General features: G+C 41.7%; 1 protein-coding gene across 1 annotated transcript in view; it reads left to right on the top strand.

Moving 5' to 3' along the window:
- Positions 1-26,675, top strand: part of RHOA (ras homolog family member A) — a 78,380-nt gene that overhangs the window by 29,240 nt on the left and 22,465 nt on the right. The window contains exon 2 of the mRNA XM_024211363.3: positions 23,247-23,404. Coding sequence (XP_024067131.1) covers positions 23,249-23,404 — 156 coding nt within the window. The 5' untranslated portion in view covers positions 23,247-23,248. The remainder of the gene's footprint in view (positions 1-23,246; positions 23,405-26,675) is intronic.

The raw sequence follows: 26,675 nt of genomic DNA on the forward strand, positions 1-26,675 counted from the left end.
CATATTCTTCACAACTCAGATAGATTTAGGTTTCATTTTTAGAAGGTACACACTATAAAGTGATTTATTTTGAAAATGTTTCAGATTAGTTTTACTGCTATATCAGAAAATGAATGATTGGTTATTTCATTTAGCAAAGGTAATTGAAGCAGATAGTTCACCTCCCAATGACTTCATAAATATCTCCAATTCAGCAGATTAATCATTAATATTTGGAGGGTTTTCTTGCCATGCTGTATTAGGAGGAGAACATCACGAGACAGACATTAAAATTGTTTTATTTAACTAAAACAACTGTTATGTATTCTGGATTTTTTTTCTTCAACAGCAAACATATAATATTTTAACAAAACAAGCATATGAATTTTTGAATTTAGTTAAACATTCAAGTTTTTTAAAATCAAGTTTGTTTATATTAAAATTGTTTTAAACTAAAATAGTTAAATTAAATATTTAAAAAAAACATAAAAATTAAATCGACTGTGTCAGCCAGGTCAACACGAGAAACTTAAAATATTGGCTTCTGCAGGTAACTCAGTCATCTTCACCTTCATTTTCCTCTTTGTTCATAATCTGGAAAAGAAAAGCAAGCTTTTTTGCTTTTTCAGGTCCCAAAAGATTTCTCAATTTGGAATGAATTAGTCCAAAGGAAGAAAATATTCTTTCTGCGCCGGCAGAAGAAGCTACTGCTGTTAAAAGTGAGATTATCACTTCAACAGTCTCTGAATCCAAGTGCTTAAGTGACTTCCACCAGTTCACTGGTGTGACTTTCTTTAAAACATCATCAGCAAACATATATCTTAAATGGTTCACCCTTAGCTCTGAAGTTTATTATAGTTGGCATTATGGAGGGATGATTACTGGATGTCCATGTCATAGCCAACTCCTCTTCTTCAGCAGTTAAGGTTTGACCCTGGTACTGAGTATTGAGAATACACCTCTACCCCGATATAACACGACCCGATATAACACGAATTCAGATAGAACGCGGTAAAGCAGCGCTCTGGGCGAGGGGGCGGGGGGGAGCTGCGCGCGCCGGCGGATCAAAGCAAGTTCAATATAACGCGGTTTCACCTATAACACGGTAAGATTTTTTGGCTCCTGAGGACAGCGTTATATCGGGGTAGAGGTGTATTTGCAAGAAAATGAGCTGGAGATAGTGCTTGTCCCATTCATTTTTTTAATGCTTGTAATTTAACTTTGTCACTGCATATACCACAGGATCATTGTGGACATTGCTCCACCCATCAAGACTCAGGTTAACAATTTTACCCTCTAGACCTTTTGCACGCTGCTCAATTTCTCTTTCATGCACTTTATCCAGCAATTTCCCTGCGACATCTGCTTTGTTGGATGAACTGTATCCTGGTCTTAATGACTTAACCATGTTAATGAAGTGTGGGTTCTCAATCATATGGAAAGGAGAGTTTTTTGCATAAACAAATCGGGCAATTTTTTCATCAGTTACCTCTTTTTGTAATCTGCTGGTTCTTATCACAAACTTATCTACGGTTGTTTCTGGATGATGGAGGTTTTTTTTTTTATTTTTTGGGTTTTTTTTTTTTTTTTTTTTTTTTTTTATTATTACCACCATACTGCTCATTTAGTATTGCTCATTGCATTCACTAACACTCAGTACTACTTTCAAGGTGAAATTGTAAAAGGAAGATCTGCCTATTTCAGCTATTTATTTTTTATCACAACTGCATCTAAAATGATAGTACCATAGAGTATCAACTATATATTTTTGCTCAAACATGAGAATTCAAGAATAGTCCAGAAGGAAGACAGGCAGTCCTTAAAAAAGAAGTATGAAATTAAAAAAGTTTACCAACCTGAAGATCCTGCATGTTCAGACATGTTCCTTTCATCATCATCGTCATCATCATCGTCATCATCATCAACACAGCTTCCTCCTGAGAAGGAATACTTCTCCATGATGTTGTTTCATTTGGGCAACCAGGCCTTGCATTTCTTTGTTGCACTGTTTGCATTTTGCATGCACGCCTGTCTTACCCACAGGTAGAGGAACTTCATTAAAATATTCCCAAACTGGGTCTCTTTTATGGCCTGCTGCCATTATAGGTTTTTCCTTCTAGTGAGAGAATGCTATGGTAGATCTCAAATCAATGAAGGCTACACTCAGACCCCAAGACTTCTGGAATATGCTGCTCAAACAGTTTCATTTTTTGTTTCTACTTCCTGTCCCTCCCTTCTCACATTTATCTCCAGACTTCTCCTTGTCCAGATCTGTTCCGCCCCCAACAATCTTCTATTCATTGAACTTTTTGAAATGTTGCACTTTTAGAGAGAGGTAAGGGATTGACTGTGTGTACACAAATTTGCAGAGGGATAATAAGGTTGAGGTCTGTTATTTCTCACCTTTATATATTATTTACTTATTTATTAAAAAAAACCAGCTTATTATCTCTGGAGACACAAATCCACAGTTTGAGAACTGCAAAATTAAGCATCTTTGATGGTATCTTCTAGACTGAGCACCGAGTCCTATTGGGTAGATAGAAAGCTTAACCTAAATAATATATACAGAAGCCCCTGAAACCCCATAAGGTTGGGTCCCTAATCCATGAACTATTGGAACTCCATTTGCAAAACTTTTCTTAAATATTACATGAGTATATTGTCTCATACTATAGAATTAGAATTTATAATCCCTATTCCATGATGAGATATCTTCGAGCTATAATGTATCTTAATTAAAACTACCTTTAGATAGATTTTTTTTTCCTCAAAAAAATCCGATTTAAATAAAAAATATAATTGATTTTTATCCACCCTGCAAAATAGACTAATTAAAAAACTCTATTTTATGTATACACAGATGTAGGATAGGTTGTGCTGTTGTAGTGAAAAACTTAACAAATGATGTGCTGTGAATGAAACAGAGTTCTGCAGGAGCCCTTGATTCTCTCTACCAACGTGTTTTTAGGGACACAGTGGGAAACCTCTTCCAGAAGATGGGCATGATAGATCATTACAGTGGTATCTAGCAAATGTTTCCATACTGTGGATATTCTTTCTTTTCTTTCAGAACAAACCTCTAGGAAATTCTATTTAAAAAAAAAAATGTAACGAGGACAGTAAAGTTGCCCACTGAATCAGTCTTTTCTGACTTTGGAGTATTAACAGCCTTAAATCTGTTAATTTGCATATGTTATGATAGTCTGCTGGTACATGATTAATATTTCTCTGTTTAATACTGTTTTCTACAACTTCAGTCGTATGTAGCATCTTGAAAAGTACTCCAGTTTTTCTATTTACACTAACTTCATTTGCACACTTCTGTGAGAATCTTTGATTTTGACTTTATTTATAAACTTTTATCATCTGAGTCAGATAGGAAATAAAGGCCTATGATGGGCAAGTCATTCATCTGACCTCTCTGATAAACAGTTTTATTCGCCTCCACAGAGCTCCATATTATTATTTTTTTCAGCTGGCTGTTCTTTAAAAAACTTTTTTTTTCCCCTAATCATGATCTCTTGAACTCCCATACAGCTCCGGTCTGGAGGGTTCTTAAGGTGATTTAAACCACAATTGAACCTTTCAGGCTACTCAGTTATACAATAACAATGACTACTTTGCACACTCTGTAGTAGCTTCCACCTGAGTATCTTGACGTTCTTTTACAGAGATATATTAGTCTCTCAATTCCCTGTGCTCTAGGTAAATATCTCCATTTTTTTTGGAGGAATATAAATCTACAGCATTAGTAGTTGGCTTTAATCTTGTGGCTTTATGGTAGGTTCTCTCATTTCCCTTTCTAATCCATTCTTCTTAGTGTTAGTCATTCCTTCCTGGAAAAGCACAACTCTTGTTACCAGAATTGGAGCCTCCCCAAGGTAGGCTTGCACTGAAAGCAGGCTCCTGACTCTCTTCTATCTGTCAGTCATGGTAGTGAGGTCACCTGTTGTCCTCTTCGTTTGTCATGTCTCTTTCCAGTTCAGTTTTGATGTAAGCAGATGACAGTGATACCTATTTTTGGCTGGGCTGAGAGGTTGTCTAAACCTACTGAAAGCGAAATAACTAAATCTGTTTTAATTCATATCTTTAGTTACTTTAAGTCTGTGCGAATACTTACTCCAGAATACTAAGGATGTAAATTAAAACAAATATACCGTATATCCTTGATCATAAGCCGGTTCATTTATAAGCCGATACCCCCAAGATGGATAAGTAAAAATGGAAAATCCCTATAATTCAGGGATCAGCAGACTTTGGCTCCAGGGCCATCAGGATAAGCTGCTGGTGGGCCGCGATGGTTTGTTTACCTCGAGCGTCCACAGGCACGGAGGTAAACCTAAGGGCTGGTCCACACTAACCCCCCAGTTCGAACTAAGATACGCAACTTCAGCTACGTGAATAATGTAGCTGAAGTCGAAGTACCTTAGTTCGAACTACAAGGTACTTACCGCGGGTCCACACACGGCAGGCAGGCTCCCCCGTCGACTCCGCATACTCCTCTCGCGGAGCAGGAGTACCGGCGTCGAAGGTGAGCACTTCCGGGATCAATTTATCGCGTCTAGACAAGACGCGATAAATCGATCCCAGAAGATCGATTGCTTACCGCCGAACCCGGAGGTAAGTATAGACGTACCCTAAGTAAACAAAGTGTCCCGGCGCACTAGCTGCTTACCCTGACGGGCCGGGACAGCAACTGGTGGGGAAATTTTTTTGGAGGGAGAGCTGGGAGTCAGGGGAGTAACCCCTGTGACCACCCCCCACACAACCCCACGCCTAGCGTGGGACCCCCACGCTCTCCCCATCCCTTCCTGCCTTATTTGGGGAGGGCCGGGGGAGGATGTCTCTGGCCTGGCTGGAGCTGCTCCGGCAGACTGGGCAGCGCGGCCACAGCCTGCTCCGGCGGGCCAGACCGGGTGGCACAGCCGCAGCATGTTCCGGGCGGCTGGGCCGGGCGGCACGGCAGCAGTGTGCTCTAGCTGGGCTGGGCGGTATGGCCGCAGTGTGCTCTGGGGGGTGGGGCCAAGCGGCATGGCTGCAGCCTGCCAGCCCCGGAGCTGCAGCTGCTTCGGAGCCTGTGGGGAGAGCAGCGTGGCCAGAAGCGGAGAGATTCTGGCTCCGCCTCTTCCCTTCTCGCTCTGCTGGCTGTGCTGCCTCTTCTTGCTCCCTCTGTTGGCGGGAGGGGCTGTGTCCCACTTCTCCCTCTCTATACCCGTTCATAAGCTGACCCTCTTCTCTGGCTCTTCCCTTTTTTACTAAAAAAATTCGGCTTATGAACAAGTATATACGGTAGATATTTTTGCTTCAGTTTGTGTATAGACAAGCTCTGAATTTGGCCGAGAGTTCATAATAGAGAAAACAGTTTAAAGAACTATCCTTAAACCTTTGGCTTTTAGTGAACTGTGTAAGTACGGAAGGACAGCCAGTATTTGAGACCGCACTTTACTATTTCCAAAATGCTTTTCCTTTAAAGTTGAAAGTCCTATGGTTTTAGATCAAGACTAACTACTGTACAGCAACAAGAATCTACATTCTCACTCTTCATCCAGACTTCACTTGGAGAGTTTCCACAGGCAATGACATTCCTGCTTATAACCAAGCACACTGTCCAAGAAAAACCATTTGCATTTCCTTTGAGAGAAACTTGGCATAGTTTTAATCACAAGTCTGACTGAATACATTCTTTTTATTGAATCACTGCTGACAGAGTATTTTGCTGTAATTCTAGATTAGAGAGCATATTTTGATAGGATGGAGTGTAACTTCTAAAGCTGTTATAAAAATGGAAAATCACTTTCCTGAAATTTTAAATTTGTTTCACAGGGTTCAAAATAAAGCAGTCGTTCTTTTTCTTTACATTTTTCATGAAACATCAATGTTTTGTTCTCCCCTTTTTTGCCAGTGAGTGCAGTGTCCAGGGTTTTTTCATGGCTTTTATCCTCTAACTTCTCCATCTTTAGAAAAGTTAGTGGCACAAGGAAAATTGAAATACTATAACTTTTTGTCACTCTAAAGTTGGACATTTTAAAAAGTTAGAGTGGAAAAGGTGAAGCAGGGGGGAAACAGTGTTTATCCTTGTCAAGGCTGATTCCCCACTCTGGCATTTTGAGTGCAGAAGGTGGGGGCCCGCAAGGACTCTAAAAATTAATATTTCCACTACAGGTTTGTATTAAACTCCCAAGGTTACAGCTTTCTCTGACCTTGGGATTGTTAAATGCTGCCACCACCCAAGTGAAAAATCCCTCTGAGAACCCAGGAAGGCACACTCGGGGAACTTCCTGTGGGGAACCCTCAAGTCCTTTCACCCCTGCTCCAGGGAAGAGCTGAGAAAGAAAAACAAAGGAAATCAGCTGTTGCCACCAGCTAATTAAATAATATGTGCAGAAACCTCTTAGGACACAAAAATTCAGTTCTGTTCTTTTTAAAAAAGGTAAAGTTTATTAAAAAACAAAAGGAAGAAAATACATTTTGGGAACTTAGGCTATTGCTAGATTTAAAGAGAGCAACTACAATGATTAAGCATCAAGAATAGTCTCTTGAGGTCCAGCTTAAAGATTATAAGCAAAACAAAAGCATCTGGAGTTAGCACAGAGGAGTCCACAAGCCATAAAGAAATAAAAGGAGATAAACCTGATCGCGTCTTCCTAGACATTTCCTTATCTACTTCCATATCTGGGGTTTTGAATGAGTATTTCTAGGTATGATACTGATGATTTTTCATACTTGGCCCCAAGCTTCTTACATCATGGTTCCAGCCCTGTCTGCCTCTCCCTGAGAACAACAGACAGATAAAAGGAGACAAAAAGTAGTTCCAAGAGCTGTTGTGCAGGGTGGCAAGGAGCTCAAGCTCCTTACAGGAGGTCCAGGACACTCAACACAAGCTCCTAGACATCCTGCAGGGTCCAACCAGGTAGCACTCCCAGTGAATGATGCCATACTAGAACCAGCAAGAGCTGTGTGGCATATACCAGCAACATGCGTCCCTACCCCCAGAGAGCTGAGCAGTGTTGCTTTTTCCTAGCAAAGGGATCAGAATTTCTGTCTACCCATCCCGCACTGAACTCCCTAGTTATTCAGGCTGCCCCAGAAAGATCTAGGCAGCAACACCCAAGAGCCCCTACCCTCCAATAAGCATCTAGACCTAATAGGAGGAAAGTTTTTACATCTGCTAGCCTCCAGGTTCAAATATTGAACTGTTGAGCACTCTTGGATAAGTGGGAATTTTGAATTCAGAAAATTGTAGAGTTCAAGTATAAATTACCTCAGCAGGCTAGGGCTCAATTTCAGGACCTTATTGAAAAAGGAAAGCAAGTGGCCAGAACTTCACTGTAATCTGTGGTAGATGCAGCCAACACTTGCATAGAGGTTGATGGCATGTGTTGGGAATCACAGCTACAGTCTTCAATTTCCCAGGGCAGTCCTGAACACTGTGGAGAACTTGTCCTTCGATGAGACCAACCTTTTCAACAAAAAGACTGATGGGTCTTTGCATTCACTAAGGCCTCCAGGGTAGCCCTCCACTCCCTGGATGTATATGTACTCACCATCCCTAAAGAGGAAATACTACAAACATCCCTACCAACAAAGGCCTGTGCTTCAGCCATTTTACCGTCAGCAGTCTTGTGAACCGCCACATAAAAGACAGAGAGTACAAAAGGAGAATGCTCCACCTGCCCCTTCCACTTCAATTGAACCTCATCCACCAGCCAAAACACACTTTTGCAACTCTCAAACATTCTGTCAACCACTATTGATGCCATATTGAAACCCGCTCCTCACGTGTCCTGTGGCTGTCTAGTACTCTGCCATAACTGGAGTACAATAACAAGTGGACAAGTGGATGCTGGATATCCTCCATTCCAGCTATACTATCGAGTTTCAATTCCTACCCCTCCAAAAACCCCTTTCTCATCTCTCTCCAGGGACCATTCTCATGAGGAGATCCTACAGGAGGTAGAATCTCTCCTCAAATGGGGAATGATAGTGAGTATCTCTACAACTCCAAGGAATAGTGTTCTATTGGCAAATATTTTCTAGTTCCCAAAAAGAAGGGAGAATGGAGATCCATTCTTAACCTGTGCTAATTCAACATTTTTATTTGCAAACTAAAATTCTGTATAGGTAAACTGGCATTGATATTACCATCCCTAGAAAAGGACACAGTTCACAGCTCTCAGTATGAAAGATGGTTTATGGTGGGTCCTGACCACTGAATACATAGTACTTGCATTCGAAGTCACACCCAGGGTCTTCACTAAAGTGTTTCTAATAGTATCAGCACAATTCAGACAAAACAGCTTCACAGTCTTCCTGTAGTTATAGTTGGCTTCTCGCTGGCAGGACTTGCCTAGAAACTGCTTCATCTTCTGTCATCCCTAGGAGTCTGAGAATTTGGAAAAGTCTATCCTGATCCCAATGCAGATTATAGAATTTATAGAAGCAACCTTGGATTCAGTCAGGTCAAGGGCTTATCTCCCAGTAGACCGATCTCATACCATGAGCAACCTGATAGATCAGGTTACATGCAACCCTCAAACATCAGTTCGGATTTGCCTTTCTCTCCTGGTGCTCATAAAATCATGTACATACTTTGTGCCATTCAACAGACTCCACCTCCATTACCTGCAGGCTTGGTTCTGAACAGTATATGTGCCAAGCAAGTATAGCAAGAACACCATAGTGACAATTCCCAGCATGGAAAGATCCTGGCCAAGTGTGTGGGTGTCTTTCTGACAAGATAATTACAGATGTCTCCTTGCTAGGCTGGAGAGCTCACATGGACAGACACAGCACAGGCCTCTTAGATGCCCTGAGAGACCAGAATGCACATAACTCTTCTGGAACGCCTTCCAGTCTGAGCAGCTTGCTGAGCTTCTCTACCATTCATCCAGTTTCACCATGTACTCATGTCAGACAACATAAGTCTTTTACAGAAACAAGCCTGAACTATGAGATTCATCCTCCTGTATAAAGAAGTGGTCACCTTATGGACCTGGTTTATCAAAAACCATATCACTTATTAGTGGTGTACCTTCCAGGAGCCCAGAATTCATTGTCAGACAGCCTCAGCAATCATTTTGCTATTGATCATGAATGGGAATTATATGATTCAGGGGTTACAGTACTTTCACTCAGTGGGGAACCCCCACTTTGAAGCAAATAGGAAATGCAACGTATCTGCTCCAGGGGAGCTCAAGGAAAGCATTCTAGGCAGAGTGGATAAAAATAGATTTTATTTAAATCAGTTTTTATATTTACATTATAATTTTTTTCTTTTTAAACTTAAATCTGTTTAAAATGAAATCTGCATTTTAATGCAAAATATGTTAAGACCTAAACTTATGATCTTTTAAAACATTTAAATGAAAAATAAATATGCTAAATCCATGAGCCTCTGTCAAAAACTTTGAGTTAAAGGCTACTTTTTCTATATAAAGAAAGAATCAAGAGAAAACATCTAACTTTTTGAGGTCAAGCTTTATAAATATGGCACAATAGATCACATACTGTATTAAGGTCTTGATCCTGAGGGGGACCCAGTGGCTGTGATATTAGGGTTAGGAGACTGGCAAACTCATCACAGGCATTGGGACCCAGCCTCTGACTTCAGGAGACACCATCATATATCTCATCACGATCATGCACTGAGCTCATCTATGGTCTCGTAGTCCTGTTTTATAATTTCTCTCTGAGCTCTGATTTGGTTCAGTTCTCAAATTATGAATATTTGACTTCCCCTGCCATGGAAACATACTCTGCAGCTCATAGAGAAATGCTGGTCTGCCTATTAACTACCAGCCCTTGGTTCTAGATAGTTCTGGGCACTTCAAGTAAATGGTTGTGCTCTGTCTCCTTGAGTGTGTACGCAAACAGAAATCCATTAATTTCTTAACTGCTTCCCTCTCTGTCTCTAAACAAATGAAATACTGCAGTGCTAAAGGCATGTGCGTTACATGAGAAGAAGTCTTGAATTATTAGTTCTTTGGTTTTGTTTTTTGGGGAGGGAGGAGTTATGTAACAAGGGAGAAGAAGCAGAGTATGCAACCAGAAAGAAGCTACACTGGTGTCAAAGTGAGAACACTGTGGAAGAAGGGACAACATTCTTCAAAGTGCAGCATTTAGTGTTGTTTTTAACACCTGGGAAGTGGAGGGAAAAACCTGCCATGGCTACAAGTTGTTTAAAAAAAATTTTTTAAAAATCCTATTTGGGAATTTTTCAAGAAATTTCTGAACCTCCAAGTAAAAAGGGTATACGTACCAAATCTAAACAGTGCAGCAACATAGAGATACGAGGCCTGGTTGCCCAAATGAAACAACATTGCGAAAAATGCTCCTCAGAAAGCATTGACTGACTTTGAAGATGGTGGTGTGGATTTGACTGAACAATCTGGATCTAATGGTAGTAAACATTTTTGCACAATTCTTATGGACTGCCTACCATGTCTTACTGTGCTAGTAAATGTATTTTGGATTGATTATGTATTTCAAAATGTTTATGTTCAAAAGATTATTGGTATGTTTTGGTGGTATTTATCAATTACATTTTTACTGTTACTGCTGGACTTCTGAAATGATTTTTCATTGCTTAGTATAATTCTGACATCCTAGGTGTAGATTTCCTGTTTAAAAGTGACGTTTTATTAGGCATTTACTTTTTTTCCCCCCAAAGCTCTTTTGTATGTTAGAGATAAGGGTTTAAATAGATTTTAGATAATCCTTACGATTAATTATTTTCCCATAAAACTGGGTTTAGAATAAATTATATCATACAAACAGCTGCAGCAGGAGGAATTGGTTGTGTTTTTTTTTTTTTTTTTTGTTTGCAAAAACATACAGTGCTGCAACTAAACATTCAAATCATGGATGAGTTCATAATCAGGACTAGCAAATTCCAGTTGCTCGGTTCATTTATGCAACTAATTCTCCCTTTCACCTTGTTCAGAACAAATATTGCATTGCGACCAGGCTATGCTCCATCTGGTGCAGCTGAATTTGCTGGAGGGTTGATGGATACAGTGTATGAGAGGAAAATTGAACAGTGTGCAACAATTGATGGGAAACAGAGTGCATTTGATTTAAATCAAATTGATTTAAATCACTAGTCAGGAAGACTCGATTTAATCATGGATTTCTACATAAAAGTTCATTCTTGTTGATTGTTATAACCTTAATACATATTCTTCACAACTCAGAGATGTAGGTGTCATTTTTAGAAGGTACCCACTATACATTTTTTTAAGTGATTTATTTTGAAAACTTTTCAGATTCATTTTCTGAGATAGCTGTAAAACTAATGATTGTTTGATTATTTCATTTACCAAAGGTAACTGAAACAGATATTTATGAAGTCCTTGGGAGGTGAACTATCTCCAATTCAACAGGTTAATCATTAATATTTGGAGGATTTTCTTGCCATTCTGTATTAGGAGGAGAACATCACGAGACAGACATTTAAGTTGTTTTAGTTAAATAAAACAACAACGTTATGCATTCTGGATTCTTTTCTTCAACAGCAAACCTATAATATTTTAACAAAACAAGCATATGAATTTTTGAATTTAAACATTCAAGTTTTTTTAAATCCTTTTTTTTTTGTTAAAATTGTTTTTAACTAAAATAGTTAAATGAAATATTTAAAAAACAAACATTAAACGGACTGTCAGCCAGGTCAACATGAGAAACTTAAAATATTGGCTTCTGCAGCTAACTCAGTCATCTTCACCTTCATTTTCCTCTTTGTTCATAATCTGGAAAAGAAAAGCAAGCTTTTCTGCTTTTTCAGGTCCCTAACGATTTCTCAATTTGGAATGAATTAGTCCAAAGGAAGAAAATATTCTTTCTACACCAGCAGAAGAAGCTACTGCTGTTAAAAGTGAGATTATCACTTCAACAGTCTCTGAATCCAAGTGCGTAAGTGACTTTCTTTAAAACATCATCAGCAAACATATTTCTTGAATGGTTCTCCCTTAGCTCTGAAGTTTATTATAGTTGGCATTATGGAGGGATGATTGCTGGATATCCATGTCATAGCCAACTCCTCTTCTTCAGCAGTTAGGGTTTGACCCTGGTACCGAGTACTGAGAATATTTGCAAGAAAATGAGCTGGAGATGGTGCTTGTCTCATTCGTTTTTTTAATGCTTGTAATTTAACTGTCATTGCCTATTTCTCTTTTTAAGATCTCAGTTCCTTCCAAATTTCAACAGCATCAGCAATAAAACAGCTATTTCCCTGCATTTTGTTCAAGGCTACAGAAATAGGCTTCAGGGTACTCAGCATGTGTTCAACATTTCTCTTAAGACCAATGTTGAGAACTTTGGCTGTGACAGTGTCATCTATTTTTTCCCGATTTTGTTCACAAACTGTCATCAGATTAGGCCATTCTTGATATAGTGCTCAAAACAGTCCACTACTGAGTTCCATCGCACATCTTGTGGGAGAGTTAGCTTGGTTCCTCCCATTTTTTTCAGAGCAGCTGCTGCAAAGTGGTTGTTATGGAAGTATTTTGCAATTTCAACAACATTAGCCTTTATTTCTGGAATACTGAAGTCTTTGGCTCGGAGGTGCATTAAATGAGCACTGCAATCATATGTTATTAGCTTGGGACTCTCTTCTAAATAATTTTTTCTCATCTTGGATACATTTGTAGCATTGTCTGTGACCAAGCTGCGTACTAGACATTTGAATTTTTTTTCACAGTTTTATAGCTTTTACTGCTGCTACTTGTAAGTATTCTGCTGCGTTTGCATTTCCTGATGTATCAATTGTTTATGTAAGGAAGACATTCCTTTCTTCTGTTGTCACACAAGCACATACCACAGGATCATTGTGGACATTGCGCCACACATCAAGACTCAGGTTAACAATTTTACCCTCTAGACCTTTTGCACAGTGCCCAATTTCTCTTTCATACATTTTATTCAGCAATTTGCCTGCAACATCTGCTCTGTTGGGTGGACTGTATCCTGCTCTTAATGACTGAACCATGTTAATGAAGTGTGAGTTCTCAATCATACAGGAAGGAGAGTTTGTTGCATAAACAAACCGGGCAATTTTTTAATCAATTACCTCTTTTTGTAATCTGCTGGTTCTTATCACAAACTTATCTGTGGCTGTTTCTGGATGGCGATTTTTTTCTTTTTCTTTTTGCTACAGGTGATATATTGTGGCTCTGTGACATACATGATGTGACTGAAACACTATCATTGGCAGATAACTCTGAAACTATAGAAAATGATGGTGATCTTGAAGGTGGATAGTCTTTCAGAATCCTATATATTGAGGATGGATTCTCCTAAACAAAATAAGTCAATGCAGTTATTTATTATCATCATACTGCTCATTTAGTATTACTCATTGCATTCACTGACACTCAGTACTACTTTCAAGGTGAAATTGTAAAAGGAAGATCTGCCTATTTCAGCTATTTATTTTTTATCACAACTGCATCTAAAATGATAGTACCATAGAGTAGTGGTCTCCAAAGTGGGGTGCACAAGACAATCCATTGGGGGGCGCGGTGGGACGAGCGCCGCTGGAGCAAAAGGGTGGCACGGCAGGAGGTGCGCTGCTGGAGAAGAAAAAAGGGGGGGGGCGGCCAGAGGAGGGAGGGAGGGAGCGAGCAGGGAAGCTGTCCCCCTTCCCCCCCCCCAGGCAGGGCCACCCGGAATGCAGGGGCTTTAGGGACTGCAGGGCCCTGGGATAAGGGGGCCCCGGGGCCCTTGCCTACAGCTCTAAAGCCCCTTTCGGAATGCGACCCTGAGTCCTCTGGCCCATGGAGGAGCAGGGGCAGCCGCGCAGCCAGCGGCCGGAAAGAAGCGGTGCTTTGAAGGGGAAAGCGCCGCTTCTCTCCGGTCGCTGGCTGCGCAGCTGCCTTGCTCCTCCTGAGTCCTCCGGCCCGTCCTCGCAGGGCCGCATTCCGAAAGGGTCTTTAGAGCTGCAAGCCAGGGCCCTGGGGCCCCCTTAGCCCAGGGCCCTGCAGCCCCTAAAGCCCCTGCGTTCCGGGTGGCCCTGTCTGCCTGGGGATGGGGGGGGGGGTAGCTTCCAGAATCGTGGCCATGGGAGCGGTGCTGCGCTGCACCAAACAGGAGCTGCCCCAGGTAAGTGCTCTGTACCTCCTGCCTGCCCCAGCCCTGAGCCTCCTCCTGCACTCCCACCCTGAGTGCTCTCCCGCACCCTAACTCCCTCTCAGACCCCGCACCCCCACCCTGAACGCCCTCCCGCACACTAACCCTAATCCAGACCTTTGAATTACTGTATCACAAAGTGTTAAACCAAGATTTTCAGAAATAATGAAGCATATTCAATCACATTGTTCTCACTAAAAATATTAATTTTTTTTGTGAAAGCAGAGGTTTTTTGTACCATTAATAAAATAAAATACAAAATTATTTTAAATATATTGTTTATTTCATCTTTATCTCATCCTTTTTTAATTTCTATTTTTTGTGTTTTATAATGTACATAATATATTAGTACAGTAGTACATGTATATAATTTATACATAAATATACATATATTGGGGGTGCGTGCTCAAAAATTTTTTACTGATACGGGTGCGCGATCAAAAAAGTTTGGAGACCACTGCCACAGAGTAACAACTATATATTTTTGCTCAAACATGAATTCAAGAATAGTCCAGAAGGAAGACAGGCAGTCCTTAAGAAAGAAGTATGAAATAAAAAAGTTTACCAACCTGAAGATCCTGCATGTTCAGACATGTTCCTTTCATCATCTTCAATGCAGCTTCCTTCTGAGAAGGAACACTTCTCATGATGTTGTTTCATTCGGGCAAGCATCAACATCAGACTAAAGGGAATTGGAGAAGATGCACTGAATATACTGAAACGTATTTCCATGGTCTTGGACAAACGGCAGAAAGATTGCTTCTATATTGCTGATGTCTCTTGAAGTTCTTTGCAAAGTCCAACAGCAATGAAGAAGAATACTCAATGACAAAATTAAATTACAGCAATAAATAAGTGGATGGATCAAGCACTTAACTGCATTTTCTTGCCAGGGTAGATGCCTAACTGCTGAAGAAGATGCTGCTTTGACATGAACATCTAATAATCATCCATACTATGCCAACCATACTAAATTTCAGGGCTGGAGGTGAACCATTCAAGCATTACATGTGTGCTGCTGATGTTTTAAAGAAATTCACACCACTGAACTGATGGAAGTTACTAGCTAAAGCCCCTGGAGCTAAAGTTTATTAAAGTGCTAAACCAGCTTTTGACTGCAGTTGTCTCTTCTGCAGGTATAGAGAAAATATTTTCTTCATTTGGACTAACTGGAGAAATCAATTAGAATTGAAAAAGCAAGAAAAGTTTTCTCCCTTCCAGTCTGTGAATAAAAATGAGGAGGGAGGGGATGAGATCTTACTAATTTTATAAGTCTGAAGGACTACCTAAGTAATTTAGGAGACTGGCTTATTTTCAAGAGATTTAGGTGAGTAAGAGCTTACGCTCCAGTCACTTTCATTTAGACATATTTGAAAACTTTCCCAGGCTGATCTGAAATAATCAGTTTAATTCACTGACTATAGTTAATCCTTCTGTTTAATAAATCACTTATTAAATTGCCATCAAATGAGCACAGGCAGCCAGACATCCAAGGCTGAGCCTCAGCCATGAAGGATCTCCAGAGGATGTGGAGAGCAAAAGAAAGTGAAATTATGTACAAAAGTACAGATTTATCAAACCTGTGTACTTCCAATCTTCTTATATGGACCAGAAACATGGATGTTGCTTAAACAAGACATCAGGAGGCTGGAGGCATTTCATATGCCTTACCAGCAGTGAGTACTGGGCATAAAGTGGTTTGATTTTAATCGGGATGAATTACTGAGAACTGACCTTGAGAGCATTTAAGTCATCATCGATCACCACGGGTTGGCACTTTTTAGTCATATAACCTGCATCAGAGATAATGTCCCCCACACATCGAACCCTGAAGATCAGGGTTGAGGTCAGGAAGGGACTTTGCCTGGCCATGGACTGGTGGCAGCCACACGGCCATCCGTGATTAACCTGGCTGTACCAGATCGGTAATAACCCTGTGGAGCTTTTAGTTGCCTGGAATAAAGCCATACAAGGTGGCCATGGACATTCGGCAGAACGGACTCTTGCTGTCCAAGTGTGGTGGTGGTTAAATCATTTAGTTGTAAATGTGAAATATTATTTTGATAAGAGAAGTTTATGTATCCAAAACATTTTAAGGTTGTTTTGTTTTGTTTTAATAAAAATTTTTATTTGTCGTCGTGTGTGTGTGTGTGTGTGTGTGTTTAAATTCAGGTTGCCATTCTAATGCAGCTTGACACAAATCCCAAGCAAATAGTTAACTAGTAAATAAGATATCATTCACCATTTTCTAATGTACTAAAAATGTACAATTAATAGGAATCTGAAAATATTAAGCTATATAACTGCTTAAATAGATGTGTATAATTATAGTGTAACTTTGTAGGTAGAAAAAAGATGTACCAAAGTGTAAAGGTTCTGTTTAGTTGTAAAGCAAAATGTTTTAATAGTTATATCAACCAATGAGAGTGAACCTTCAAAAAAGAACTAGATAAATTCATGGCAGATAGGTCTATCAATGGCTATTAGCCAGGATGGGCGGGAATGGTGTCCCTAGCCTCTGTTTGCCAGAAGCTGGGAATGAGGGACAGGGGATGGATCACTTGATGATTACCTGTTCTGTTCATTCCCCTTGGGGCACCTAGCACTGTCCACTGTCGGAAGACAGGATACTGGGCTAGATGGACCTTTGGTCTGACTCAGTAGGGCCATTCTTATGTTCTTACCTTTCTTTAGAAAATTACAAGTACAAAATGGAGAAGTTGAGTAAAATAGATTGTTTAAATCAAGGTTTTCCACTTGATGATTTCAGTCAATCCACCCTGACTACAGGGGCATGCTTTTGTGCTACTTTGAACAGATCAGTTCAGCTATGCCTTCCCTCCTATCCCGCTGTTACCTCGGGTTCTATGGAAGATGCAGTTGGATAGGGCATGAGTCATCCTTATCTCCCCCAAATGCCCCAGACATTTCTGGTTGACCGTTTTCCTACAGATTTCTCTGTCTGGGCCCAGCCAAATCATATATCTTAGATGGTGGCTATTTCTACTATTGTAGACTGTCGTCTTACTCTAAAGACGATGGGCCTTTCCCTTACCCTGATGGGCACCAGGTGAACCTGTAGCCAGCTATGTCACCTGCCATCAGACAGTTACTCCATCTTTAACACCAGAAGTTTGTGAAGGGACTGGAGAGCAAGCCTGCCCTGGCCTGTTGATGGGGCTAGAGATCAAGTCAACCGTGGTGAGGGGGGAAGGAGCTGGAGAGCGAGGCCATCCCACACAGAAGTGGCTCCTGTCCTGGGGGCTGGGCCTAGCTCTCTGCTCTTGGCATTGTGACCTTGGGGTCTCATTGTCTCAGGGTTCTTTGTTTAGTCATCCTCTGAACAAGCATCAGAGGGGGATGAGACTCATGCTTTGCCAGTGGGTTTCACATATATTTGCTGACAGCAGAGGAAGGGTGGGGCTCACGAATCTCCATTCTAGGTTCTGGAAGGAAGTGTGCTCTAGTGGTCACAGATCCTTCATTTTCCCCCTCCCTTCCCTCCAGCGTTTTCCAGTTTTCCTCTCAACTCTTCCCCTACGCTTCTAGTTCCAGTCTCCCACCCCTGGGCTCCTCATTCAGTCTTTCCCCCCACCTGTCACTTCCCCTCCTCCCCCACACTTGTCCTCTCTATATCTGAGTGAGGCCACTTCCTGCTCCATGCTGCTTGGGAGCCTGTAGAGAGAGCTTTGAGAGTACAGAAAAAGCAGTCTCCTTGCTCTCCGTTCTGATGTCCAGCAGGGTGCAGGAGCTGGGAAGAGCAATTACAGGGAAAGTCCTGCTGGGCCCCTGCATGCCTGGGCTGGAGCATGCTCCATGAAATCTTAGGAGAATTTAGCTGCCAAACTCTAACAAAAGTCTCCAAGTAGGTGGGATCTCAGATTTTTTCAAAGGTTTATAATTTAGCCAAAAAAAATTTTTTTTTCATGGGCACAGCAAAAGGCACACTGGCAGTCCCCCACAAGCAAAATACCAAGTCCCTGTTCCAAAACTTCTCAACAAAATGGTTGTCAGAATTTTTGGGTGGTTTTTTTTTCTTCCCCGATGATTTCAGAAACAGCTGAAACATTTTGCTGAAATTTTCCCCAAAAATCAATCTGAGGCAGACAGTTGGTGTGGAAAAACTTCAGCCTAGAAGGTTAAAATATGGCAAAGTTATAAGCAACTAAAATCATGGTCTTATAATTGGAAATGTTGGGCAACCTTAAGTCTAAGTAGTACTATGTGTTCCACCTACAGTTAAATGTCACAGTTTTGGGGTAACTGCATCTCTGATCTTTAGACATGACAAATCCTGCATCTTGGCAGGGGATTAGACTAGATGACATTTGCAGTCCCTTCTAACCCTATGACTCTATGACCCACTCCATGGTCTGCTCAAGAGAGAGACCCCTGTTTGGTCTCAAGTCTCTGGCTGTCACCTGTCACTCACCAGGGACACAGATCCTTTTCCACCAGACCAAGGATTTAAGCTGCAGTCCCCCTGCAATTCCCAGCAGTTCTGGCCTAGCTCAACACATGCAGTTTCACTCTTTCTCCAGGAACAGTTGTTTACCAATGAACTGGGCATCTTCACAAAGCAGAGTACAGTAGAACACCAGAGTTACGTACTGACTAGTCAACCACACACCCCGTTTGGAATCAGAAGTACGGAATCAGGCAGCAGCAGAGAGAAGCAAGTATAGTACGGTGTTAAATGTAAACTACTAAACAAAAAATAAAGGCATTTTTCTTCTGCATAGTAGTTTCAAAGCTGTATTAAGTCAATGTTGTTAACTTTTGAATGAACAACCATAATGGTTTGTTCAGAGTTACAAGTATTTCAGAGTTACGAGCAACCTCCCTTCCTGAGGTGTTTGTAACTCTGGGGTACATTTATTTTAGATTCTCTGATGTTTTTTGTCCTATTTTAAAAAAATCCAAGGTCTAAACACATACTGAGCTTACCTTGAGCCCTTCAGACTCTTCGAGCAGGGTTTGCCCCCCCCCCACCTTAGTTTACAGGTTCATGTTGGGTTTTTTAATCAAACCTGAGGTGCTGCAGTCAGCTCATGGTGACACTTTATACAGTTGTGGAGCCTTTGTTTCCCAGGCTTCCTGAAGCAGGTAAAACAAGTTAATACCCCTTTGATGGAGGAGCAGCAGGGGGGTCAAGTTTCAGATGGTGGGTGTCTGTATAGCCGGTATTGGTATTTTGTGTGAATCACCCCCTTGTGATTCCAGATTCTGCAGGAAACCCAGCCAGTGAGCCAGGAACACACACATGCCGATATCATTTATTGATTGAAAGGTCTATGGATATTTTATGGGCCCATGATGACTGGTATGTCTCAGTACAATAATCTTTAAAGTTTTCAGGCTTCCAAGGTTTGGCTCACAAAAATGCAGATAACTTCTATAATGGATGCAGTAGTCTCAAAAATATGCCTTTGTTCATCATATCTGTCACAAAATGGTCAGAGGATGTGTCCAGTGCCAAGGATCCTTATATGGGTGCTGCAATAATGCCATCATTGCTAGAGAAGCTGACATTGGCAGTATGGAAGCAACAGGAGCTGGACCAATGCCAGTAAGGGCTGAAAAAAGATTTTTACAGCTGAGTGGCTTCCAATTTTAATATACAAACAGGTCCGTCCTAAGGCCTGTCCGTTGTCTACACAAAGAGCAAAGACCAGGTGTACTCATATCCCATCGCCTGGCCGTAGGTGGGTGAGAGATCCCTGTTCTCTGGGGCACCATTAAGTGCAGCACTACCTTTCTGTCATTTGTTAGCAAACAACACAGTTTTATCCTGTTGCCTGGCTGGGGAGGCTCTCTGTCCCCATTTTGCATGTGTTCTCCAGTGCTGTTAATGGGGACTGACGCAGCTCGGGGACTTGGGTCTCTTCCCACTCACTGTTAGACCTCCATCCCCAAAGCATCGTGAAGCCACATCATGGGCTGGGTTGACTGCCATTAGGAATTTAAATCCATTAGTGCTATCCACGCCATAGTGGAAGTCTATTCCCACAACTGACTCTCCAGGATCAGCTCTAATGCCTCAACTATATTACAGGTATAGCTAACAAATCCAATCCAAAAGTGTCCACAGAGGGTTCAGAAATTGTCCACAATCTTTGCAAAATCTTGAAACTTGCATGTTAACGACAGGCCTAAAACATGGCTCATCGGGAAACTGAATTAGGGGGATGGCGGGGAAAAGGAAATGCACACTTTTGTGAGACATACATTTAGGATAGGAAATGTCAGTTTTTTCCATTCTCCTAGCATATTCACTTAGCTTCTTTTTACAAGCATGTTTTGAGTAGACATGGTCTTGGGAATGCCTCTGTGCACCACAAGAAATACCCTCTGGCTGAGCAGAGATATTGGTGTGCTAACTTTCAGCTAACAGGAGCCACTTTGTTGTATCCTACTGTGACTTTAGGGAGTAAACTGTGTCTTAAAGCTCGTGTGGTAACTTCTAAAGACCTTGGGCTGAGTTAAGGAAATGTCATCATTGAATCCCTTCCATGGAAACGAATCATCTGATTCATGCTGTGCAGGGTGAGCCTGGTGTGGGTTTCCTCTCCAGTAGCTGAAGCTGCCAAGCTAGCTTATTTTAAAAGAACCCTATGTAATTGCAGAGGGGAAAAGGAGAGTGATTCATTATAAAAATGGAAAAAAAATAGTAAGCACCTGTTATGCTCCATTGCTGTAGAGAATCTTTTCTAAGAAATGCATAGGTTCCATATAAAGCCCCAGAAAAACCAGTCTTTTAATTCTACATGTGTAGAATATTTTTCACAGAATGTTCTATCCCAGTTGCTGTTAAACCCCTCAAGTGCAAGCCCTAGGTGACATCGTTCTGGATGCTGTGCTTCAGGATTTGTTGTCCTTAGTTAATAAAGTATCTAGCACATTTAAGGTAGTTTTATTTATGTACATTTATTAAAACATATTTTGCAGTTAAAACTAAGGAAGTATTAAATGTAGTTGTTAATGTAGTGTGAATTGTACTTACTGTTTCTGGTCATCTGTCTTTCAGGTTTTTCAAATTCATAGATCACCTCCTCTCCCACCTCATTTTTATGCATAGATTAGAAAAAGAAAATAAGCTTTCCTGCTTTTTCAACTCCCAATTGGTATCTCACCTGTGAACAAGCTAGTCATTGAACTGAACTAATTGAATAAACTGGAATAAAGGAACATCTTCTCTGCACCTGCAGAAGAGGCTACTGTTTGTCATACTTCAAAAAGCTCTGGTTCCAAGCGGTTAGCCAGTGACTTCTACTAATTCAGTGGCTTGAATTTCTTTAAATCTTTGGCAGTAAACCTATACACCTGGCCAGGTGCCTTCACACCTTAACGAATCTTGTGATCATTTGGCAGTTCACTCAAGGTCTTCTGTGCCAAAAATAAACTAGTTATTACCTTTTATTTAAAACTTTTACTAAAAATGGATTAAAAATGTGCTTTATTGTGGCTTTCTGTCATGTTAGATTGCGATTCCTACAGAGGACAGCTTGCTTACTTACCAGATCAATAGTCAGGGTCACCAGTGTTAGATGTTTGGCTGCGTGTGTGTGTTTTCCCTGTGGCTGTTCCAGCTCTGTGCAAACAGCCAGCACAGCAGACCTCGAGTGAGCCGCCCAATAACCACAAGATCCGTTAAGGTGCAAAGGCGCCCAGCCAGGTTTATTGTCAACGAAGCACGGTAATAGCACCTGGCTAGTAAGACAGGTATGCCCATGACAATGGACGCAGCTCAGTGAATGGTGGGACTTTTTATTCCCCTTTGGCTGGACAAAGATACTCTCTCTGAGATACATCTTTATACCCTGATACAAACAAGTTAGTACTGCCTCTGACATAGTTACTGTCTCCTGATGTGGCTAGTTATCACCCATTACCTTGTACATGTTGGTTCGATCAAAACATCTCTATTACGTACGGTCATCCTGACTTATCTTTTAAAAGGGGTCAATGTGTTCCTCTTACCTTTAGGGAATGTGTTTGTACCATTCTTGGTATGGGGTGTTCTGGGACCACCCTTTGGGAATGTGTGTGTTTTGTGCCTAGCACTTCTTAGGAATGTGAGTGTTTGCAATATCAGCCCTGTTCTTGCCAGATTCTGTAAGCAGGGCCTACCTCATACCAGGCCTCTAATACAAGGGCTTAAATATCTCAGGCTCTCTTGCTACTACAGGGGTGAGTGTCCTTGGAACTGGCTGTAGGGGGAGACGATTGCTTTCAAGAGCCTATGTTGCATATTCATGGAGCTTACTGCTTTAGGAATCTGTCCAATGCACTGAGATAATTCCATCAGTTCTCTTCCTGCATATCAGTAAAGTACTCAGTCTATGTGGGTAGCCCTGGATGTCAGGAAGGAGTGGAAAGCCTCTGGTACCTTTATAGTTAAAATGCATATTCTATTGGCTCAGCATGGCCGGTGTACAGCTCTGGCCATCAGTTTAACAGAATATTTGTGTAGACATTGATTGGCATTACCAAAGAGGAACTTTCTCTGAGAAAGCAAAAGATTCAGAAAGGAGCCAGAGGATACTACTTGTGCTCTTTTGCTTCCCCTGTCTTGGTAGGTTCCTGTCTTGAGTTTACAAGACACACAAAGAACTAGTAAGCACTACTGCGTCAGACTATTGGTCTCCCCTCCCCTTTTACCCTGTGATTTACTATGGGAAACAGACAATCACATGTGTTCTTGGGTACTAGATGTCCCAGGAGAATTGTCCTGTTCCTCTGGATGCAGTAGGCTTCCAAACATTTTCCTTAGTTTTCCAGCCACTTTCTAGGTTAGAAATGTATCCACTTGTGTTGTAACAATGATCCGATTTATTTATCTGGCCTAGATACCTGATTCCCCACTTCACATCTGGTTCTGGTTCTCCCTCCTCCAAGTCCACATGGTCCTATGCTGCATGGTGGGGCAAGTGTCCTTAGGGTTGTGAGGTTTTAAGAGGATGGTGAATTGGTCAAAACTGATGACATACACAGCAGTCTTAAGGAACAAGTGTACCAGTTTTCAAAGTTCTTGCTGATTGGGGACATAGAGATAATCAATTACTCAGTTTCTAGCATTTGTATTATATAATAGATGATTATCTGTTATATTTGTCAAGCCCAATTTTTTTTTTTTCTAGCTATGGCAGCCATTCGGAAAAAGCTGGTTATAGTGGGTGATGGTGCCTGTGGAAAGACCTGTCTGCTGATTGTATTTAGCAAAGACCAGTTCCCTGAAGTTTATGTTCCCACAGTGTTTGAAAATTATGTAGCAGATATTGAAGTGGATGGAAAGCAGGTAGGTACACATTTCTGCAACAGTTAAACAGCACTTATTTTATTCAGAATGGTAAGGAGACCTATGTATGTGAAACCTCTAGAGAGATGTATGTTCTTATAGGACCTAAAACACGTTTGCAACACGTTTGGGGAGAAAGATCTCCTACGAGTGGTGATGTCTATAGCTGGCTTTTCTTTAAGTGTCAACAAAATCCCACCAGCCTTCTTTGAGTTGAGAAGGTTATTAAAAAATGCAGTTGTCCAGGGTATGATCTTGTTGCAGTAACTCATTTTTCTGGCAGTGGTGGGTAGAATAATGCCAGGATGTCTTCTTGTGAAGAGAAGAGACTGGGTGGCAGCATTACTGGATAGGTTAGCTGGTTCACTATTTTAGCAGTTCCACCAGTCATAATTTTGCAAACATTATGGTTCCTCTTTATGGGCCTTTATATATTTCCACTTGTGGGAGTTACCTTTTGGTGGCAAGTATGCAGCACCTTGTTCAAAACAATGTCTGGGGGTTACCATGCAAGTGCCTTCTGGCAGCACTGACATCAGCCGTTCTAGTCTCTATCAAACAGAGTGCACCCTCTAGCTGCCTCTGCTCCTTCTCCATAACCACCAGTAGTGAGAGGGGCCCTCTCTGGTGTCCAAGTTGACTAAGACAACTTTGGTAAATAGCTAATAAGGATAGTTAGTCTAATTAAAAAGCTCAAAATAATTTTAAGTATGCCTCCTGAGCTTTTACCTAAGGCTCTCCCAAGCAAGGGCGAATGTGCCTGGCCCTGATCCCAAAATGGGGTTTCAAAAGGTATGCCTCTTGCCAGACCACAATCTGATATGCATGTACATTGCCATCTGTGTCTGGGTGACACATCTTAGTGTGCGATAAGTGGCACTTTCACTTCTGGAACCCACAGGGGTAGATCTCAGACTGCAGGCCCACCTGGCTGCCTAAAGCCTTCAGCCAAATTCAACATAGGGCCCTGTTCTGGCACTTAGACCAGACAGAACCAGATTCAATGCCGAGGTCCTTACCTGTGGCACCCAAGAACACTATTTCCTCAGCTCCAGAACCACCCACCATAAAGGGCTTGACACAGGATCCCTCCAGCCTCAGTGGCTGCAGCCAAAGCCATCAAGCCTAAGCTGGCACCAACACAGGAGGCTTCCTCCTGCATATCAAGCATTCAGTAATCTAAGCTGGTTATGCTGCTAGCGGCACCAACTACACAGAACCCCTCCTCCTGCTCAGACAGATTTCTGCTCCAGGCTCTGGTATAGACCATCTGTGCATTGGAAAAGGAGTGCCACCAGTGCAAAAGGAAAGAGCACATCATCGAGGAGGGTGGACATAGAACAAATGGCACCTTCTGTCCTGGTCCCCAGTGAAAGAGTGTGTGCAAAAGAACAACCTCCAGCATCAGCCAGAACAGCAAGGCCATGTTCCAGCACCAGGTACATTCGTGCCTGTACCCTGAGAACTATTGCCACTGAGGATTCCTTGAATGATATCAATACTTGCCAGTCGGAGCTCTGGGCCACCAGTTAGAATCCTAGCTTTTTTTTTTTTATTATTATTAATGGAGATATCCTATCTCCTAGAACTGGAAGGGACCTTGAAAGGTCATCGAGTCCAGCCCCCTGCCTTCACTAGCAGGACCAAGTACTGATTTTGCCCCAGATCCCTAAGTGGCCCCCTCAAGGATTGAACTCACAACCCTGGGTTTAGCAGGCCAATGTTCAAACCACTGAGCTATCCCTCCCCCATGCATTATTCCCCATCTAGCCCAAAATCTTCAGCTAGCCCCATGGCTGGGTTTATTCCACTCGGGGGTTGGCATGGAGCACCTTTGAATCAGAGTTCCTTTTGGCAACCTCAGCACTGGGACTCGGGACCATTCACTTCCCCTCAGGCATAGGGGTCCTGAAAAGACTTTATACAAGGCTTGCTTCAGTTAATAATGTGGCCCCCCTATGCAGGATTCAGTGAAGACCTTGTTGAATGAAGCAATATTTCCACTTTCCAGGCCACTACAGTATACAACTCCAGAAGAGTTTCCATTGATTCCAGCAACAATGTCCATCACCAGCACTTATGCTATCACTGGTAATGCTATCAACACCAGGTCTTTGGCATCTATCCCACTACCACTCCCTGATGCTCAAGATCATAAGATGGACCAGTTGATTGGGGTGGCGATGATCCACAGGAACCAGATAAGTCCTCTATTGGGAATACTACAGATGCCACTTCCCTAGACAATCAGATTGGAACAGTCATGTCCCCACTGACAAGTACAAACAGTTCCTGAAACTTTTAGGGATGATGGCTTGTATGCTTCAGTTATCGACAGGGATCACAACACGAGAAACATTCCTTATTTGACATTTTACAAGGAGATAACTGCCTAATTTCCCAATAGTGGTCTGTTGAACACAGTCAAGGATATGGCTCTCATCTGTCCCCTCTTCCACCTGTTGTAAAGAAAGTAGATAGGATGTACCCCATCCCCTCCAAAGGTCACCAGTTTCTGCAGCAGCACTTCCTTGCCAACTCCCTGGTAGTGTCTGCTGCTCAGGAAAGATGTTGAGGAGCTAGAGCTTCTCATTCAGCCCACATGAGTACAAAAGGATCCTTTTTGGATGAAGGTCCAATTTGTTGGGAATCTCTGGGCCTCAGAGTCGTGAATTACCAACCCATAATGGTGGGGTACAGCTACATCATATGGATACAATGAACTCCATTTTGGACTTTCTCCCCAAAGAACAAAAAGAAGCAGCCAGAATCCTGGTCAAGTGAGGGCTGGATGTTGGCTCTGCATTCTTGGATGGCAGCATATTATGCTACAGATACAAGTGCCAGGAAAATGGAGATCTTGGAGGGAGGGAGAGAGAGAGTCCTAGCTTAGATATTCAGGGCTAATGCCATAGTCTAAGTAAAATCAAGGATCTGCCCTTCAAGAAAAACTGCCTATTTAGTGACACATAGATTAGATCCTAGGAAAGATCAAGACAACTAGAGCCATAGCTCATTCACTAGGTGTCTTCCAATGTAATAGTTTCTTCCAAAGGAGGTTCTCATGCCATGATTTCTGTGACCAGAGACAGATCCCAGCTTATCTTCAAGATGTGTAGCACCAAAGACGATACCAGCCACCTGACAAACCAAATACTGAGAAATTCCAGTAACACAGTGCCAGGATTTCTCCTTGTAGCATCTGCCTCAAAACAGTGGATTTGAGGTTACTTTCAAGAGACAAATACCACTCTAACAGCACCTCTTCAGA

This window comes from Terrapene carolina, unplaced genomic scaffold (genome assembly GCF_002925995.2).
Source record: "Terrapene carolina triunguis isolate 2854851 unplaced genomic scaffold, T_m_triunguis-2.0 Scaffold310, whole genome shotgun sequence".
In the NCBI taxonomy this organism is placed as follows: Eukaryota; Metazoa; Chordata; order Testudines; family Emydidae; genus Terrapene; species Terrapene triunguis.